This window comes from Myotis myotis, unplaced genomic scaffold (assembly GCF_014108235.1).
Source record: "Myotis myotis isolate mMyoMyo1 unplaced genomic scaffold, mMyoMyo1.p scaffold_m19_p_9, whole genome shotgun sequence".
NCBI classification, from domain to species: domain Eukaryota; kingdom Metazoa; phylum Chordata; class Mammalia; order Chiroptera; family Vespertilionidae; genus Myotis; species Myotis myotis.
In genome coordinates, this window is record NW_023416401.1 from 60538891 (window position 1) to 60557797 (window position 18907).

At 48.6% G+C, this 18907-nt stretch overlaps 1 protein-coding gene across 1 annotated transcript; it reads left to right on the forward strand.

Annotated features, from left to right (window-relative positions):
• The first annotated feature begins 1280 nt into the window (after positions 1-1280).
• Positions 1281-14391, forward strand: SUN5 (Sad1 and UNC84 domain containing 5). Its single transcript, XM_036323118.1, has 13 exons — positions 1281-1366; positions 1752-1810; positions 2021-2095; positions 3095-3161; positions 4059-4120; positions 5344-5393; positions 6805-6839; positions 7402-7510; positions 10841-10919; positions 11870-11985; positions 12566-12733; positions 13212-13298; positions 14260-14391. The coding sequence occupies exons 1-13, from the start codon at positions 1281-1283 to the stop codon at positions 14389-14391; spliced, it is 1125 nt and encodes a 374-aa protein (XP_036179011.1).
• Positions 14392-18907: the final 4516 nt, after the last annotated feature.

The window sequence follows — 18907 nt, forward strand, 5'->3', positions numbered from 1 at the left end:
CTGGGGAACCATTATTCTGCTCCCCACAGGTACTTAGCCTGCAATTTTGAGCAACAGCCACCAGGGGGCAAAGTGAATTCATTTCAGCTTCACAACCCAGTTAGGGTCTCTCCAGAGGCAGGGCTGACAGGAAAAAAGAAATGAACCCAGACATTTCCACTCTGTTAGGCCGTTGTGTTTCCCCAGTAAAAAGCAGAACTTTATTCAAACAACAACACACATATATTATTTTGTATGACACAAAGTGCCCACCAGTGAGAAGCTCAGCATTCTAAAATGTATTCAGATACAATCAAAGAAAGTGGCAAGGCTGGGAGACGTGGAACGAGCAGCAGTCTGGAGCAAGAAAAAGCAGGGCCTGGATCTTGGAGCCTCAGCTCTCACCCCTGCTCGCCCCTGAGACCCTGGCATGACCCTTCCTGTCTTGAGGCCTCCTTTTCCCCTATTAAACGTGGAAAGTTGACAGAAACCATGCAGGCCAGAAGGGAGTGGCAAGAAATATTCAAAGTGATGAGTACCAAGAACCTACAACCAAGATTACTTTACCCAGCAAAGCTATCATTCAGAACTGAAGGTCAGATAAAGAGCTTCACAGATAAGGAAAAGCTAAAGGAGTTCATCACCACCAAACCAGGATTATATGAAATGCTGAAAGGTATCCTTTAAGAAGAGGAAGAAGAAGGAAAAGCTAAAGATACAAATTATGAACAACAAATACACATCTATCAACAAGTGAATCTAAAAATCAAGTGAATAAATAATCTGATGAACAGAATAAACTGGTGAATATAATAGAACCAGGGGCATGAAAAGGGAATGGACTGACTATTCTCGGGGGGGAAAGGGGTGTGGAGGATGCGGGAAGAGACTGGACAAAAATCGTACACCTATGGATGAGGACAGTGGGGGGCAGGGGGGGCGGGGTAAGTGCAGAGGGTGGGGTGGGAACCGGGTGGAGGGGAGCTATGGGGGGGGGGGGGAGAGGAACAACTGTAATAATCTGAACAATAAAGATTTAATTTTTTAAAAAGTGGTAAGTTGGTCCGAATGGGCTCCTCCAATGAGGAAGTTCCAAGGCCAAGCCTCCCCGACGCCCCTCGTGTCGCCCCCCCTTCCTCCCCCCACCCCACCCGGCTCTGTGAGGTCACAGTGCCAACAGCTCAGAGCAGATTCCGCATGACTCCTTTCAGGGAATGATAGGAGGCTGAGGTAGCAGCCAGTTCCTCTTCGCCAACTCCCAGAGAGCCTCCCTCCATTCCCCGTCCTAGAGAAGGAAACCAATGCCACGGACTTCAAGGAGCCCCAGGGACCTGGGTGACCCCCTCGACGATGTGGCCCACCTCTGCAGGGATCCCAGGCCCAGGAGGTGAGGACAGCAGCCCTTTCTCACTTACGAAACGGTGCCCCTCCGCCCTCTCCTGGGAGGTGAACAGGCGTTACCACCTGCACGTTACAGGTGCAGCAACTGAGGTCAGAGGTTTGCCAGGGGCTTTCCTAACGTCTCCCGCCAGGGAGTGGTGGAGAGGCATCCTTTCAGCCTGTGTTTATTGAGCTACTACTGTGTGCCAGGCACTGAGTGGGTTGCTGGGAGCACAGTGTTGGATTTGGGGTCAGCAGACCCAGGTCTGTCCCTGATTCACAGGCTGGTGTTCTTGGGCAAACTTCCCTGCAACTTGGTTTCTCAGCCTGGAACATGGGGACCATGTTTCTTGTGAATTGTAAAATGCCACTGTGAATCTTGTCAGCCCCAGGGCGGTCCAACGAGGCCGGAACCCCTGCAGGATGACAGAGGAGTCCTCGCAAAACATGAGTAAGCAGGGAAGGGTGAGGGGAGCCCTGGGATCTTCGTGGGCAGCAAGGGGCTGAGGCTCTGAGATGTCAGATGGGCAACCCAGGGTGACCTGGAAGGGGCAGGGCAGGGGGCAGGGATGCTCACACCAAACTCTGGGCGCTCCCAGGTGTCTGCAGGCACCATGTCCCTCAAGCCAGGAGTGACATAACAGCCCTGTGTTCTCTGCAGATGATCCCTTCCTGTTTCCGCTCCGTCTCAACGGCCCATCCCCAGGCCTGATTCAGTTCGTAATGGGGTGTATGTGTAAGTATATACTGAAGAGCTGCCTCAGGCCAGGCTGACCTTGGGGCGGGGGAGGGGTGCGAAGCCTGGGCTGGGTTGCAGGGGAGGGAGAGAGCACAGGTTGAGCTCTGGGTGTCTTCCCATCAAGGTGTCAGGGGTGTCATTCCAGCCAGGGTCTCTTCGGTGGCTGGACAGAGGGAGTGGGAGGGAGACTTGCAGCTTGGAGGAGGAGCTAACTGCCAGCCCTCGCCTCCTCCAACACAGGCCTGGCCACTGGGCCAGGAGAACACTGGTGAAGTCATGGGAATGGTGTGATGCAACTGGCCCTCACTTCAGACCTCCTAAAGATTGGTATTCCACTTCTGTGTTCATCCACTCACCCCTCCACTTATTCACCCACAAAGTCATGTATCCAGCCATCTGTCCACCTATCCTTTTGTTGTTATATCCGTGCATTTCATTAGTCCTCCATCCATTCATTCACCGAGCTATCCACACCTTTGTTAATACTCACAACCATCCAGTCATCAACCCATCCATCCTACCCTTCCTCTCTTTCCCCATCCACTCACCCACCTTTCTATTCCTCTATCTTCCAAACCCCCTTTTCCATCCATTTGTGTATCCTTCCGCCTACTCATCGTCCTGACTTCCTACTTTTTGCCTAGCTCCACGCTGGGCAGTGCTGGCACCCAGGATGAGCCAGACAAGGACCCTGTCCTTGAGAAGCTCCCAGTGTCTAGGAATGGGCATTCACGCATCCTAGGGCTCCTGTGTCACATTAAGTATCTATTAACTGCCAGATGTGAGCAGTAATCACCTATAGGACTGATACTCACTCCAAGCTGGCACTTACCCATAAGCAGAGCAGGGTTGCCCTGGGCTCAACTAGCAAGTTGAGGGGGTCTCCAAGCTCCAGTCCCCACCCCGCCACACACACACTCACCAGGACCGTCAGCAAGTCGTTGGAGAATAAGAACAAGGGTGCAACTACTCACTGGTCTTCTGTCTCCTCTGCAGCATGGATCACCTGCCTGGCCTGCATCCTAAGGAGTCAGGTCCACCAGGTTCTATTCAACAACTTCAGGTGAGCAGGGGCAGGTGAGGGAAGGCTGATAGGAGCTGGAACCATGCAGCTGGTAACCTCATTGGTTTGAACCTCCCCCTTGATCTCCAGACCAGACAAGCTATCCCACACCTGGCTTTTCTCAGATACCCTCACCCCAGAACATACTGTGGCTCCCCAGAGACCCATCACCTCAGCCTGCAGCCCTTTGAAATCCTGCCCCACCCTTTCTTTGCGAACTGCCCTCATTCTGCTTCCTGCTGTGGACTTACTGGGCCAGCAAGGCTAGGGTTCCCACTTCCTGGACCCACTCTTTCTATTCCCACCTCCACACCTTTGTACACTCTGTTCTTCCTGCCTGGAATGTCCATCCCGTCCTTTCCCCTTCCCCTTCCTGCCCCTAAGACTCCTCTGAATTCCTGAAGAGCTTTCACTTCACTCATCCACTTGAAGTCTACGTGCTAAATGTTTCCTTAATGCCTACTCTGGGCTCAGCCTTGGCCCTCACCACTCATTAGCTTCCAGTTGAGTGGGAAGGAAGACACCAAAAACAGTGTGAGTGTGGGGAGTGAGAGTCTGGAGGCTGTAGCAGGAGGGGACATTTGAGCTGAACCCTGAAGGGTGCATTCACCAGGAGGGAAGACGGGAGGGAACACACAGTATGTAGATGGAGAAAGGGTGTGATGAGGACGCAACAACCATAGTGAATTGGCCTCTGAAGGCCCCAGTGCTGGGGTAAGCGCTTTCTTTCCTCTGTCCTGCTATGGAGCCAAGGAGCATGCCACCCTCCTGGAGAGGGTGTCACTGCCCAGAGAAAGGCCTGCCCCTCAGGGTGGGGAAGAGCTGAAGGCCAGGCAGGGACCGGCCAGCCTGTGCAAAGCCCTGCCTCGCCTTGACCACTGCTTCTCTGTCTTCCAGATGCAAACTGCTCTTCCAGAAGCTCATGGAAAAGACAGGTGTCCTGGTCCTCTTTCTTTTTGGTGCGTCCCCGGGGCCCTGACCCATCCCAGGTGGGGGAATCCCTGGCTCTCGCCCATTCTGTAGAGGGAAAGACGGGGGGTTCTGGCACTGCCAAGGCAACACAGCCCCTCTAGGAGCCCCAGTTTCCCATCTGTCTAATGAGTGTGTTGCTGGGAGGATTAAATGTAATAATGACCAAGAAAATTTTTTGAAAGCTTTGAAAACTGTAAAGCTTTTTCCAAACCATGTTACGATAATTATTACTCCCTCTCTCTGGATTTCTGTGACTTCCTTCCAGCCACCACCACCACCTCCCACATCACAGCTCTGCTTCCTCAAGCAAAGGAATCTCCTTCCTCTCCTCAAATATATGGGGACAGAGGTACATTTCTTAGACATTCCTAGAACACTTAACCCAACAAATAAGGTTTTTGAAAAGATATGTTTTATTGATTTTGAGAGAGAAAGGAAGGAAAAGGGAGAAAGGAGAGAGAGATAAAAAAAACAACATTGATTGACTGCCTCCTGCACACCCCCTACTGGGGGTCGACCCACAACCCGGGCATGTGCCCTGACTGGGAATGGAACCATGACCTCCTGGTTTATAGGTTGACGCTCAACCACTGAGCCACGCCAGCTGGCTTGAAGGATTTTATTAATGGCTTAAACCAGGGGTGGGCAAACTCTTTGACTCTAGGGCCACAATGGGTTCTTAAACTGGACCGGAGGGCCGGAACAAAAGCATGGATGGAGTGTCTGTGTGAACTAATATAAATTCAAAGTAAACATCATTACATAAAAGGGTACGGTCTTTTTTTTTTTTTTAGTTTTATTCATTTCAAACGGGCCGGATCCGGCCCGCGGGCCGTAGTTTGCCCACGGCTGGCTTAAACAGTAGGATTTCAGGCAATACAGATATCATAAAATGACCACCTCCTTTTCTTCTCTCTACCAATTATCCCCAGTAGGACTGGGACAGGGGAGGGGGAGGAGACATGGATTATTTGATTTATGTGAGACACTTCGCATATATGAAATCATTCAGTAATAAAGTAGATATCACTATTATCCCATCTGACAGATGAGGAAACTGAGGTATAGAAAGGTAACGTAACGTCTCCCCACGTTGCACAATGTTAGCAAGGGGCAAAATTGGGATTTGAAGCTAGAAGCCTTAACTCCAGACCCAACGCTCTTAACCTTTCATCTTAAAAAGCTCCTCCTCATTCCTCTGGCTCCACAGGATTCTGGGTGTTTATGATGCATTTACCATCCAAAGTGGAAGTCTGGCAGGTGAGTGTGTGCTCTCTTCAGGCATACTGCCGACCGACCTTCCCCAGTCAATGTCACCTCTATAAGCTTCTCTCACTGTCGCCACACCTGGATCCTAATCAATTCCTGACTCATCCCAGCTCCAAGTCTCTGCCTTTGCCATGCCACTCACCTGGAACCCATCCCTCCCACCACAATGTGACTTTCAAAGACCAGATGCAATATTCTCTCTTCCAGAACGCCTCTCCTGTCACTCACTCCCAGAGATAACCCATGTCTTCTTTATCAAGGCTCCCACATAAAATGGGATGTTGAGGACAAGGAACAACCTTTCTCTCTCTGCTCAATGCAGTTTGTTCTGCTCAAATAAGATGAGATCATTTGCTATGTGGTTCCTGGAGAAGGAGGAGGAGGAAACCAATGACAAGAGCTCCCAGTCTGAGGACAGCAAAGAGGCTCAGAAGGCCTAGAGAGAAAGGATATTTGACGGGCCTTGTCCCTCCCTCTTTCTTCTCTTATGAACTCTTTCATCTCCTCCGAGATCCAGCTAATATGTCACTTCCTTCAGGAACACCCAGGCAGAGGTGGTCACATTCCCCTCTCTCCTCCCACAGTTTTCTGTAACCACTAATACAATGTTCTGTGATCACTAATACAATGTTCTGTGATCACTAATACGATTTTCTTTAATCAATCACTGATAAAATGTTCTGTAATCATTACTGTTCCCCCAACTGTACCGGCAGCCCTTGAAGGCAGAGCTTACTCATTCCCGCAGCATCTACCTCAGGATCAGGCACCAGGTTGCCACTATCAGTGTTGGATGATAGGATGGCCACACGGGAGTATGAATGGAGAGAGAATGGATGGGAGGATGAAAGTGATGGATGTAGGGGTTGGGGGAAGTGTTTGGAGGGTGAATGGGTGAATGGAAAGTGGATGGATGAAAAAGTGAATAGGTAGGGAGGTCTGCAGATGGAATATATGGGTGGGTTGGTGGATGGATGGATGGTTGAATGGAAGGATAGATAGTTGGAGTGGTGAATGGATGGATAGATGGGATAAATGGATTGATGAAAGGGTAAATGGACAAGGTAAGGTAGATGGATGGAAGTGTAGAGGGATGGGAAAGGTTGGATAAATGGAGTAGATGGGTGGGAGAGGGTAAATGGATGGATGGTGAGTGGAAGGGAGGATAGATGAGTGTGAATGTATGTGGATGGATGGATGGATGGATGGATGGATCGATGGATAAAAAGGAAGGTAAATTGGATTTTGGATAGATGGTAGATGGGTGGATGTATCAAAGAGTAAACAAGAAGGTAGATGAATGAACAGATTTATGGTTGTGGGAAAATGGATGGATGAAGCTCTATTGGGCCCAAATTAGACCATCTCAAAGAGATCCCTTGCTTCCTCAACACCCCACCAGGATGACAGCATAAATACTCCACTGCAGAGCTTGAGGTAAGAAGTCCTATTAACACCTAAAAACCAGAGCTATAGCTAGGACCTGGGATGCATTAACTAACCATGTGGGCTCTGAGGTCAGACCAACCTGAGTTTAAATCCCTGCTTCAGTACTCTCTACCTGGCTAAACTTATACAATACACTTTACCTCTCTGGGTCTTTGATTCCTCATTTATTAGATGAGGCAAAACACCCACCTTGCTCTGGGTAATTATGGGTGTTAAAGAATATGGGTGTCTTGAATAGTTCCTGGCCTCTAGTTAGTGTTCAACAAAAGACAGCTGAAAAGAATTTTAACCAACAAGATACTACCTGGTGGCATTATCCTTAATTGCAGACAAAATACTCCGGAATATTTGGAAGGAATGAGGTAGGTTAAAGTACATTCCAAGCAGGAGGAAGAGCATGAGTAGTATTTTAGAGATAAGATGGGGATAGGCCCAGGAGAGTAGAAAAATGTGAAGCTAGTCCTTAGTGGGCTGACTGGCAAAGGTAGAAGCTGAGGGTGGCAATAGTACCACAGGTCGGTCAGTCCATGTTCTCACCCTCCCTTGTAAGGATGTACCAGGAGAAGGTGCGACATCACACAGGGGAAATCCAGGTTCTCCGAGGTACCATAAATCAGCTCGTTGCCAAGCTCCAGGAGATGGAAGCCATGTCAGATGAGGTGAGATGCTGGCCATTCTGCCCCCAAACACCTAACTTCTCTGTTTGATGCCCTGTTTCCTATACCCCAAGTTTTGATGAAGCACATTCCCCAATAACTTCCTGAAAAAGAGTGAAATAAGAGGTACAATTTATTTTTTTAATATATTTTTATTGATTTCAGAGAGGAAGGGAGAGGAAGAGAGAAATAGAAACAGCAATGATGAGAGGGAATCACTGATTGGCTGCCTCCTGCACATTGGACCGAGCCCGAAACCCAGGCATGTGCCCTTGACCAGAATCAAACCTGGGACCCTTCGGTCCACAGACCAACACTCTATCCACTGAGCCAAACCAGCCAGGGCACAATTTATAATTTATGAACTTGTATGTTTGAAAATATCTTATTCCTACCCTTATACTTGATTATAATTTGGCCGGGTATAGAATTATAGATAGAAAGTACTTTCCTCTGAGAATTTTGAAGGAAGCCCAGTATTGTGTTCTAGTTTATACTATTGCTGTTGAGAAGCCTCACTTTTATTATTGGTCCTTTAAGTGTGGTCTTACAAACTCCATGAGAATCTGTAAGATATTCTTTTTTCCCTCAGTGTTCTATATTTAACCCACTTGGGGGATGCTGAGTTTATCAGAATCTATGGATTAATATTTTTCAATAGTTTGGGGAAATTCTTAGCTATTATCTCTTAAAATATTGCTTCTTCCTTATTATCTGTGTCCTCTCCTGGGACTCCAGTTATATCTATGCTAGACCTTTAGAATGTATTCCACATAACTGTTAGGCTATTACTTGATTGGTTTTTTTATTCTTTTTTTTCTAGTTGCTTAAATTTTCATGTTTTCTATTCACATTTCTTTAAGCTAATTAATAATCTTATATTCTTTTCTGTTCAGTCTACTGTTAAATCTTTCCATTAAGTTCTTAATTTCACATATTGCAGTGTTTAGTTCTCGAACATACAGTTGATTCTTTTTCATAGATTTTTAATTCTATGGTGAAACTTCAACATTTCACCTGTATTGTCCATCTTTTCCTTTATTTTACTTAACATACTGATCATAGTTATATTAAAATCCTTGTCCGCTAAAGCCAATCTCTGGATCATCTGTGGCCTCCTTTCTGATGTCTGTTTTTTCTTTGCTTCTTCATGTCTGGTAATTCTTTAGTGTTTTCTGGACATTGTACACAAAAGAACCATAGATACTCCAGATAATTATAACTCCTGCCAATGAGAGTTCCCCCTTTCCTTTGTAAGGATAATGAAGTGCACTAATCACATCTATGTAGACATGCATTGAGCTGGTTCAGACCTGGATAGCAATTTTTATAAAATTGAGTCAGAGGTTTTCAGCTTAACCTTTTAGTGCGCTGCTCATGCAGCTTCAAAAATTTGATAAATATCCTGATGTTTGAGGCCTCTGAAGTCTCTAATTTTGTCTCCTAGCCCTGCACAAATGCAGTTTCTGACCCAGTGGCAGCCTTCTCTGCAAAGGGCAAGCTTGGATTCTGTCTTTAATGGTGTCTATACTTGGTTTAGTGCCCTCCAGATGAAGTGCAGCTATAGCTATTTCTTTTAAGGCAGTAGTCCTCAAAGTGTGATCCCCACAGCAGTATCAGCATTAACTGGGAAAACGTTAGAAATTCAGATTAATGGGCCCCACCCAGACTTATTAAGTCATACATGTTGTTTTAGGATGGGCACCAACCTCTCTGAGCCTCAGTTTCCACATCAATAAAATAGAGTCAGAATCACAGCCCTGTAAACACCCTAGCTATTGTTATAGTAACTACTGCTGCATAACCAAACACCCCAAAGCTTAGTGGTGCAAAACAACCATTTTACCAGTTAACTGCCACGCATCCAAAATGGAAACCATCCCCACACGCCACAATATTTTGAATTTAATTTTAAAAATCAATTTGCAATGAGTATTATAAAAGTAAATATATTACTCACAATTCAGGTGTCCTTGAATATTTTAAGTTGAAAATTCTCACGAGAAATGACTTTTTAAAGCGTTATAGACGCCTATGCTCAGAGATGCCGTGGGTCAGGAATTCAGGTAGGACAAAGCAAGGATGGCTTCTCAGTGTTCCGTGACGCCTGGGGCCTCCGTGGGGAAGACTGGACGGCTAGGGGTGACTCGAGACCTGGCCTGGAATTAACCGGGGGTGTTTTCACTCATGTTGGAGGCTGAGGCTGGCTGTGGATTGGAACTCAAGGCTGTTGATTAAAGCAGCCAAAGGTGGCCTCTCCATGTGGTCTGGGCTTCTCCACCACATGGCGGCTGGTGTCTCCAGAGAACCAAGCAGCGCTGGATCACCTTAGGACTTCGTTCAGAAGTCACACAGCATCCCTTCTGCCAGAATCACAGTCCCACTCAGACTGATGGGGGAGAAATTAAGTCCCAACTCAAAGGGAAGAGTGTCAAAGTCACAAAAGAAGAGCATGAGATGGGAGACCTGGTTGTAGCCATTTTTGGAGGGTACAATCTGCCAAGGCTGTAAAAAGTCTAATCAAGCCCTAACCGGTTTGCCTCAGTGGATAGAGCGTCGGCCTGTGACTGAAGGGTCCCAGGTTCGATTCCGGTCAAGGGCATGTACCTTGGTTGCGGGCACATCCCCAGTAGGGGGTGTGCAGGAGGCAGCTGATCGATGTTTCTTTCTCCCTGATGTTTCTAACTCTATCCCTCTCCCTTCCTCTCTGTAAAAAAAAAAAAATCAATAAAATATATTTTAAAAAATTAAAGAATAAAATATATGTATATAAGTAAAATATTTTTTTTAAAAAAAAAGGCTAATCAAAATAATAGCCAGCATATACTGAGCTATCAGTGGAGCGCGGTGGCTAAAAAGCTGGAACTCTGGAACCAAACTGCCTGGTTCTGCCTCTCATGAGCTGTGTCACCTTGGACAAGTGACCCTTTTGTGCCTCAGTGTTCTGGTCTTTAAAATGGGGGTGATAACAGTACAGGCCTCAGTACAGATGAGAAAATTGAGACTGAGATGGGCAGCAACCAGCCCAACACCCCACAGCAGTAAAAGTCTGTCTAACTCCAGGGCCCCTGCCCTTAACTTCACAGAGACTCCATTCCCACGTGTGACACCCTGTCACAGTGAGGATAAAGGCGCTGAGTAAACCCAGTGGGTGGGATGGGGGTGGCTCTGTGTCGCCTGGGCTCCCTCACAATATACCAGTAGCGACTGGGGCCCAGCCATGGCTCCCATAGGCAGGGAGGGGAGAACTGCCTGTCACTGGTGTGCACACACCTGTGGACCATGATCTGTAAGAACACACCAGTGCACAGCTTATGTTTTCTGCCTCTTCAGCAAAAAATGGCCCAGAAAATAATGAAGATGATACAAGGAGATTACATTGAAAAGCCGGACTTTGCCCTAAAGTCTATCGGTAAGTGATCAGCTCCCCCAATGTGCGCACCTCAAGTTCCCTCAGAAACTCTCCAGAGGGTGGACTTCAGGGCTGGGCTGGTGCACCCACTGCTGCTGGGAAGTTCGTCTTCAGAGCTAACCCTGCTCCCCAGCTGGTTTTCTTTAATGGAGGCTGGCGTGGGCAGGGGAGGCCCTCCACCCCCCCTCCTCCCACGCACTGTCCTCCAGCCTCGGGGTCAGCAGAGCTGCCCTTGCCCCAGGTGGGGAAGACTGACCACATTAAAAACCAACACAGGCCCAATGACGGTTGGGGATTGGAGCTTCGGAAAAATAAAGCAGGTGGCTGGGAGGGAGGGGACCTGGGCAGAGGCGGGAGCGTTTGGGCTGCAACCTGGTGAGGAAGAAAAAGCATTCCAGACCAAAGGAACCGATTGAAAGGTGCCCCTGCAAGGACACACGATTGAGTGAGGGCATGCGGGAGGCGGTGGGGTGGGGCCGGCAGGGCGATTGCCCCTGCCCAGGAGCCACCAGCTGACCCAGGCACCCTCAGGCCCAAGCAGATGGGGTCAGAGGGCATCAGCTTAACCTCCGAGGGCTGGAGTAATGGGTGTAAGAATTACTGGGTGTAAGAATTGCTCACGGAATTCTTACATCCATTTCTCTTCTGGGAAATGGGTGCACTAGTAAGAATAGCCATAACAATGACAATGACATAAGTGAGGGCGCCAGGCACTGCTGGACAAACACTGAGGTATTGATTCATTTCATCCTCACAGCAGCCCTATGAGGTGGGTGTTATCTATCATTACTTCTATTATTGTTATTATTATAATTCCAGAGAGACCCAGTGGCTTGTCCAAAGTGCATTGGGCACAGAGTCAGTGCCCAATCAGTGAGGCTCCCCCCCACCAGGCAGAAGTGGGGGGGCTGCTCAGCTGAAAGGTGCTCTACCCCCCACCTTTCATACAGGTGCCTCTATCGACTTTGAACAAACATCAGCCACATACAATCACGACAAGGCTCGCTCCTACTGGAACTGGATCCGGCTGTGGAACTACGCACAGCCCCCGGACGTGATCCTCGAGGCAGGGGGCATGGCGGGCAAGGGGAGAGTGGCAGGGGTGCGGCCAGGGGCCTGGGGGTCTTCACGGAAAGCTGAGATTGGGGGTGGGAGTAAAGGGGGTGGAGCCTGGGGCAGAGGCAGGGGCAGGGGTTGATGCAGGAGACAGATGGGGCAGGGGCAGGAGGCAGACAAAAGTGGCAATTGGTGGGGGTGGGGGTGAGAAATCAGGGGCAAGGGCAAGAGGCAAGAACAGACAGCAGGGACCACTGGGGGGCAGGCTGGGCAGCAGCAGGAGACAGGCACGGGATAGGGGACAACCTGCTTTAGCTAGAAGGGGCCCCACCAGCCCTCAAGACTGAGGGTCAGGGAACCCTGAAGGGCCTAAACAGGCCCCTGTCCTCACTGCTTGGGCTGAGGACTCATCTTGCTGCCTGCAGTCAGGGGAGCCTCCTGGAGTTGGGGGCGCTCAAGCCAAGCGTTGTAGACAGGCAGGGCCTGGCTCACCCAGGAGGGCAGAGGAGGTCTAGGGGAGCTAGGACGGGGCGAGGAGTCAGTCCTCATCCACCCACCCAGCATAACCTCCCTTGCCCCTGCCCCTCCAGCCCAACGTGACACCTGGCAACTGCTGGGCCTTCTCAGGTGACCGCGGCCAGGTGACCATCCGACTGGCCCAGAAGGTCTACCTGTCCAACCTCACCCTGCAGCATATCCCCAAGACCATCTCACTGTCGGGCAGCCTGGACACGGCCCCCAAGGACTTTGTCATCTACGTGAGCAAGCCCTGGCAGGGAGCAGTGTTTAGCTACGGGGATGGCCTCCTGATGGCAGGGTTCCAGGCTAGTGGGCCTGGGTGAGGCGCTGTTAGGGCGGGGCATGGCCCGGGTCAGAGTCAGCTCGCAGCCTTCAAGGCCGGGGGATAAACAGCTACTCTGTATCAACCCAAGCTCTTCACAGCTAATTTAGTTCTCAGAGACCCATTTCACTGATAAGGAGACTGAGGTCCAGAGAAGGGTCAGGGAAATGCCCAGATCCTACAAGTCAATGGCAGAGTAGAGGTGAACCCTCAGCCTCCTGAGTCCCAGGCCAGTGCTCTTTTCTATCCATTATTCTGTACGGCAACAGAATGGTCCCCAAAGAGGTAGGGAGCTCCCCATCCTGGGCCGTGTGCGAGTCTCAGCTGGAGAGTGGCAGCCCTCTCTGCAGGTCCTGCCTGTGCCCAACACTTTCTTCTTGGTTCTGATTCCACAGGGTATGGAAGGCTCCCCCAGGGAGGAGGTGTTCCTGGGGGCGTTCCAGTTCCAGCCAGAAAACATCATTCAGACGTTCCAGCTCCAGGTGCCTGAGAAAAGCTGCCCTGCTGAGCACCTACTAAGTGCACTGGGTGCCAGGCTTTGCCCAGGGGACCCCGCTTCATCTCCCCACGGCCCCAGGAGGTGCACGATGGTCACTAACCCACCTGACAGAGAAGGAAGCGGAGGCTCAGAGTGAGGGACCTGCTGCTGGGACAAGAGTGGGCCCCTGAGATCCATGCAGCCCCTGGCAGTTCCCGGTTCCCCTCGTCTGCCCAGGAGCCCTCCCAGGGGCAGCAGATGTTAGCAGGAAGGGCCCATCGGTCAGGAACGCTGGCTTCAAACGCAGCATCTCCATGCTGGGCCGTCCATTATCAGCACCTGGTCCAGCCATAGGTGGGGAGACTGGAGGGGAGGGAGCTGGAGACAGAAGCAGGACTCGTGAGCAGCTGCTGGAATGGCCCTGAGACTTGGTGGAATATCTAGGCTTGGGAGCTGACACTGGTCCAAATCCTGACCCAACCACAAATTCTGTGTGATCTCGGTCATTCCCTCCCTCCCAGCCTCAGTTTCCCCTTGTATAATTCCCTGGGAGATAGAGACAATCCAGTCTCCTACATCTACTATGTTCCAGGTGCCAGTAGGTCGTCCAGCTCCAAGATCTCATTTCAGGCTCACAGCAGCTGTGGGACACGGATGTTACCACTCGGTTTCACAGGCAGGGAACTAAAGCCCAGAGAGGGAGGGCATTTACTCAGCACCTAGGTGCCAGGGCCCCAAAGCTGGGACTCCTTCCTAATCGGTGTGTCTGTCCTTCTGGCCTTAGCATCTTCCACCCCAGCCCCTGAGTATCCACTTGCTGTGTGGCCTTGGAACTGTCCATTCCCCTCTCTGGGCCTCAGTTTTCCCTCCTATGAAATGGGTCCCCACCATTCCCAAACGCCCTTCTGAACAGGCAGAGTGGGGGCCTGGGGGAGAACTGCCCCATGTCTGTGACTCTCTTCCAGAACCAGCCCACCCGGACTTTTGGGGCCGTCAAGGTGAAGATATCAAGCAACTGGGGGAACCCACGCTTTACCTGCCTCTACCGCGTGCGAGTGCATGGCTCTGTGACCCCACCCAGAGGGCAGCCCAACTGATCCCCCACCCCGAGAGAGATTAAAGTTTATTCTTCATGACCCAGCCCAAGTCTATGTGTCTTTGGCCCCAAAGATTAAGGGCGGGCTAGCATTTGATGTCTGACGCCACGGTTAGCAATGATTGATCACGTACTGGGTGCACAGGCATCCTCACGGACAGCCCCACGGGCCCCATTTCACAGATGGGATAGTGAAGGCTCCCAGGAACAAAGTGATTTGCCAGAGGTCACAGCCAGAAAATGGCAGCATCAGGATTCAAACTGCCTGACGGCTGTACATAAGTCATCTCGCTTGCTCCAAGTCGAGCTCTGCCCCTGACTCAGGCGTGACCTTGGGCAAGACCCCGCACTCTCTCTCTCAGGGCCTCAGTCTCCCCAACAGTGCAATGGGGACAGGATTATGGCTGTTATACCAGATAAGGTGGAAGATGGGAAATCTCACCCCTGCCCACCTTGGAGTGTTTCAGCCTCATACAAATGACTTGCTGCGTGGCATTAGGCCGGACACACCGTCTCCAGACCTCAGTTTTTCCAGGTATAAACAAACATTTACTTTTCTCTTTTGTGCATCAAAACAATATCAACAAGTAAAATGGCAACCCACAGAATGGGAGAAAATATTTGTGAATCATATATCTGATAAAAGATTAATAACCAGATTATATAAAGAATTCCTACAAAAGAAACCATCAACAAAACAAGAAAGCCCACTGCATGGGAGAACATATTTGCCAATGCTATTTCAGATAAGGGTTTAATCTCCAAAATTTACAGAGAACTCATACAACTTAACAAAAGGAAGATAAACAATCCAATCAAAAAGTGGGCAACAGACCTAAATAGACACTTTTCAAAAGAGGACATACAGAAGGCCGAGAGACATGAAAACATGCTCAAAGTAACTAATCATCCGAGAGATGCAAATAATAACAACAATGAGATACTATCTCACACCTGTCAGAATGGCTATCATCAACAAATCAACAAACAAGTGCTGGCGAGGATGTGGAGAAAATGGAACCCTCGTGCATTGCTGGTGGGAATGCAGACTGGTGCAGCCACTGTGGAGAACAGTATGGTGTTTCCTCAAAAAGTTAAAAATGGAACTCCCATTTGACCTAGTAACCCCACTTCTAGGACTATATCCCAAGAAACCAGACACACCAATCAGAAAGGATATATGCATCCCTATGTTCATAGCAGCACAATTTACAATAGCTAAGACTTGGAAACAGCCTAAGTGCCCATCAGTAGATGAGTGGATTAAAAAACTATGGTACATCTACACGATGGAATACTATGCTGTGGTAAAAAGAAGGAACTTTTACCATTTGCAACAGCAGGGATGGACCTGGAGAGCATTATGCTAAGTGAAATAAGCCAGTCGGGGAAAGATAAATATCACATGATCTCACTCATTTGTGGGATGTAATGATCAACATAATTTGATGAACAAGAATAGATCCAGGAACAAATGGCAGGGGGGGTGGTTAGAGAGCAACCAAAGGACTTGTATGCATACATATTAGCATAACCAATGGACACACACACTGGGGCGGTGGGGGCTTGCCCAGGGTGGGAATGGCTGGGGGGAAGGGGGGTCAATTGGGAAAAAAGGAGACATATGTAAAACTTTAGACAATAAACAAAACAAAAAGAATTCCTAAAACTCAACCACAAAAAAAAAAAATTCAAAAATGAACTAAGGACCGTACCAAAGATACAGACATTTCTCCAAAGATATATACAAATGACCAATATGCACATAAAAAGATGCTCAATATCACTGATCATTAGGGACATGAACATCTAAGCTACAGTGAGATACTACCTCACACCCATATGACAAATGGCTATTATCAAAAAACAGAGTAATAAGAGTTGAAGAGGATGTGGCAAAATTGGAACCTTGGGCACTGTTGTGGGAATGAGAAATGGTGCAACCACTACAGAAAACAGTATGGTGATTGCTCGGAAAGTTAAAAATACAATTACCATATGCTCCAGGAATTCCACTTGGCATATGCCCAGAAGAACTGAAGATGGTCTCAAGGAGGTATCTGTACAGCAACGTTCTTAGCCTTATTCACAATAGCTAAAATGTGGAACCAATCAGATGTCCATCAACAGATGGATAACAAAAAATGTACATGCCATGAAGTATTATTCAATCTTAAAAAGGAAGGAAATTCTGACAGTTTTACAAGAGGGAAAGAGCTGTGAAGATGAATGGTGGTGATGGTTGCACAATATTATGAATGTATTTAAAACAATTGAACTGTACACTTAAAAATGGTTAAGATGGTGGGAAAATGTTATACTAGTCACTCGTTTTGCATGCATAATCTTTGCCATAGCTCAGTCCCACCTGTTCTGTATTTGAGCTTACAGAAGTGCTAAAAACAGTCTCTACTGCCAGAATCTGCTATGACTCCACCCACAGAGCTGTCAGCACAAGCGGGGCACACAATCGGTGCTGGGTGAATGATCACCGAAAACCTGGCCCCAGGCAGGTGACAGGAGATCAGTCCTCAGGGAGGGAGTGGCAGGGCCCCAGTGTGGGGCAGGCTGGCCAAGCTGGAAAGGGCACGAACTGGAGCCTGCAAGGGAGCCTGCAAGGCAGATGGGGAGGCAGGCACAGGTCCAGCTGGGCATTAGAAGGGCGGATAAATCGGAAATACGCTTGTTTCTTGGCAGGGCACACTGGACAGGCCCTGCTCCGGTACAGAACCTACCCCTCTAGTCATTTGCCAGGCTCCTCACCAGCCCCTGGAGCCCTCCAGCACCCAGCCCTCCAATGGTCTCCAGAGTGGATGGGCTTCAAGGGATCACCCCATACTCCTGCCACTCATTCCTTCCCCCGCCCCCCACCTCTCCCCAGCAATCAGTGGGCCTGGGAACCACACATGCTCAAACTGTCATTATTTCCATAATGTTTTAAAATATATTTTTCTTGATTTCAGAGGAAAGGAGAGGGAGAGAGAGATAGAAACATCAATGATGAGAGTGAATCATTGATTGGCTGCCTCATGCACGCCCCCTACCAGGGATTGAGCCCACAACCCGGACATGTGCCCTTGACCGGAATCAAACCCGGGACCCTTCAGTCTGCAGGCAGATGCTCTGTCTACTGAGCCAAACCAGCTGGGGCTACTTCCATAATTTTTATAAGAACCATTTTTGTCATTAAAAATCCACACCATACTGAGATTTGTTGAAAAGCAAACCTGTAGGCAGCCTACTTCCTCCCCAAATGCCCGTCCCAGTCTTACTCCTCTAACTTTTCTTCCCATCATTTGTCTTTTAACTGTTTAAAGTGCTTTTGTTCAACACATTTTTTTAAAAAAAATTTATGTAGCTAAATAATTCTTTTCCTTTATGGCTGATAACTTGTATACATTGCAGGAAGAGCCTGCACAGTTTCAAGATTATAGCAATATACTCCTATATTTTCTTCTACCAATTTTATCATATATATATTATATATAGGTAGAAATGCTCTTTAGTGCATGCACAAGATTTGGATATAGAAAAACTTTTAAAAATATATTTTTATTGATTTCAGAGAGGAAGGGAGAGAGAGAGCTAGAAACATCAATGATGAGAGATAATCATTGATCGGCTGCCTCCTGCATGCCCCACACTGGGGATCAAGCCCACAACCGGGCATGTGCCCTGACTGGGAATCAAACCATGACCTCCTGGTTCATAGGTCGATGCTCAACCACTGAGCCATGCTGGCTGGACTGGATGTAGAAAACTTTAATGCATCAGGACTTTATTTTTGTGCATGGTGTGAGGTAGGGATCTAGTTTCATTTTTGCTAAATTATTGCCCAAAGGCCACACTGCAGTATCATTATTGAAGAGCCCATCTTCCTCGGTAGCTTGGAAACAGAATCAATGCACAGCTTCTGGTCTCTTTTCCACTTCACTGAGCCCGCGCCTCATCCTGCACCAACACGGGACTCCTCGAGTTTCTCTAGTTTGGGAATATGTGAGTACCTTCCTCTTTATTACTCTGTTTCTCATACACTTCCCTTTCAGGCGAACTTTACAATCAGCGTGTCAAGTTGCATTTTTTTAACAGCTAAACTTGCACTAGTTGTGTGGATTCGTGTATGGAGCATACATTTCTTGGCCATGTCAGCCCTTCTCTTTCTGGAAGGTGGACTCTTCTCTCCATGTCCTCTAGTTTTCCTTCTTAGGAATCCTGCACTTTCCTTATCAGGTTTAATCCTGGATATTTTACAAGCTTTAGGGGGACTGCAAATGGGATCTTTGCTCTCATTGTCATTTTCTGTGGTTAGAGCTGCTTTGGAGGAAACTCGGTTTGTTTGACACTCATTTGGCACTCGCCGCCCCCCCCCCCCAACCCCCACACGCAGTCTTCACTCTCTTGAGGGTTCAGGTAAATTCCCCCACAAGCATTTCATAATGCACAGGTGTGTTCACACCCAGCACCTCATCTCCTCCTCACTACAGGAATGGAGCACCCTCACAGATGAGGAAACAGGC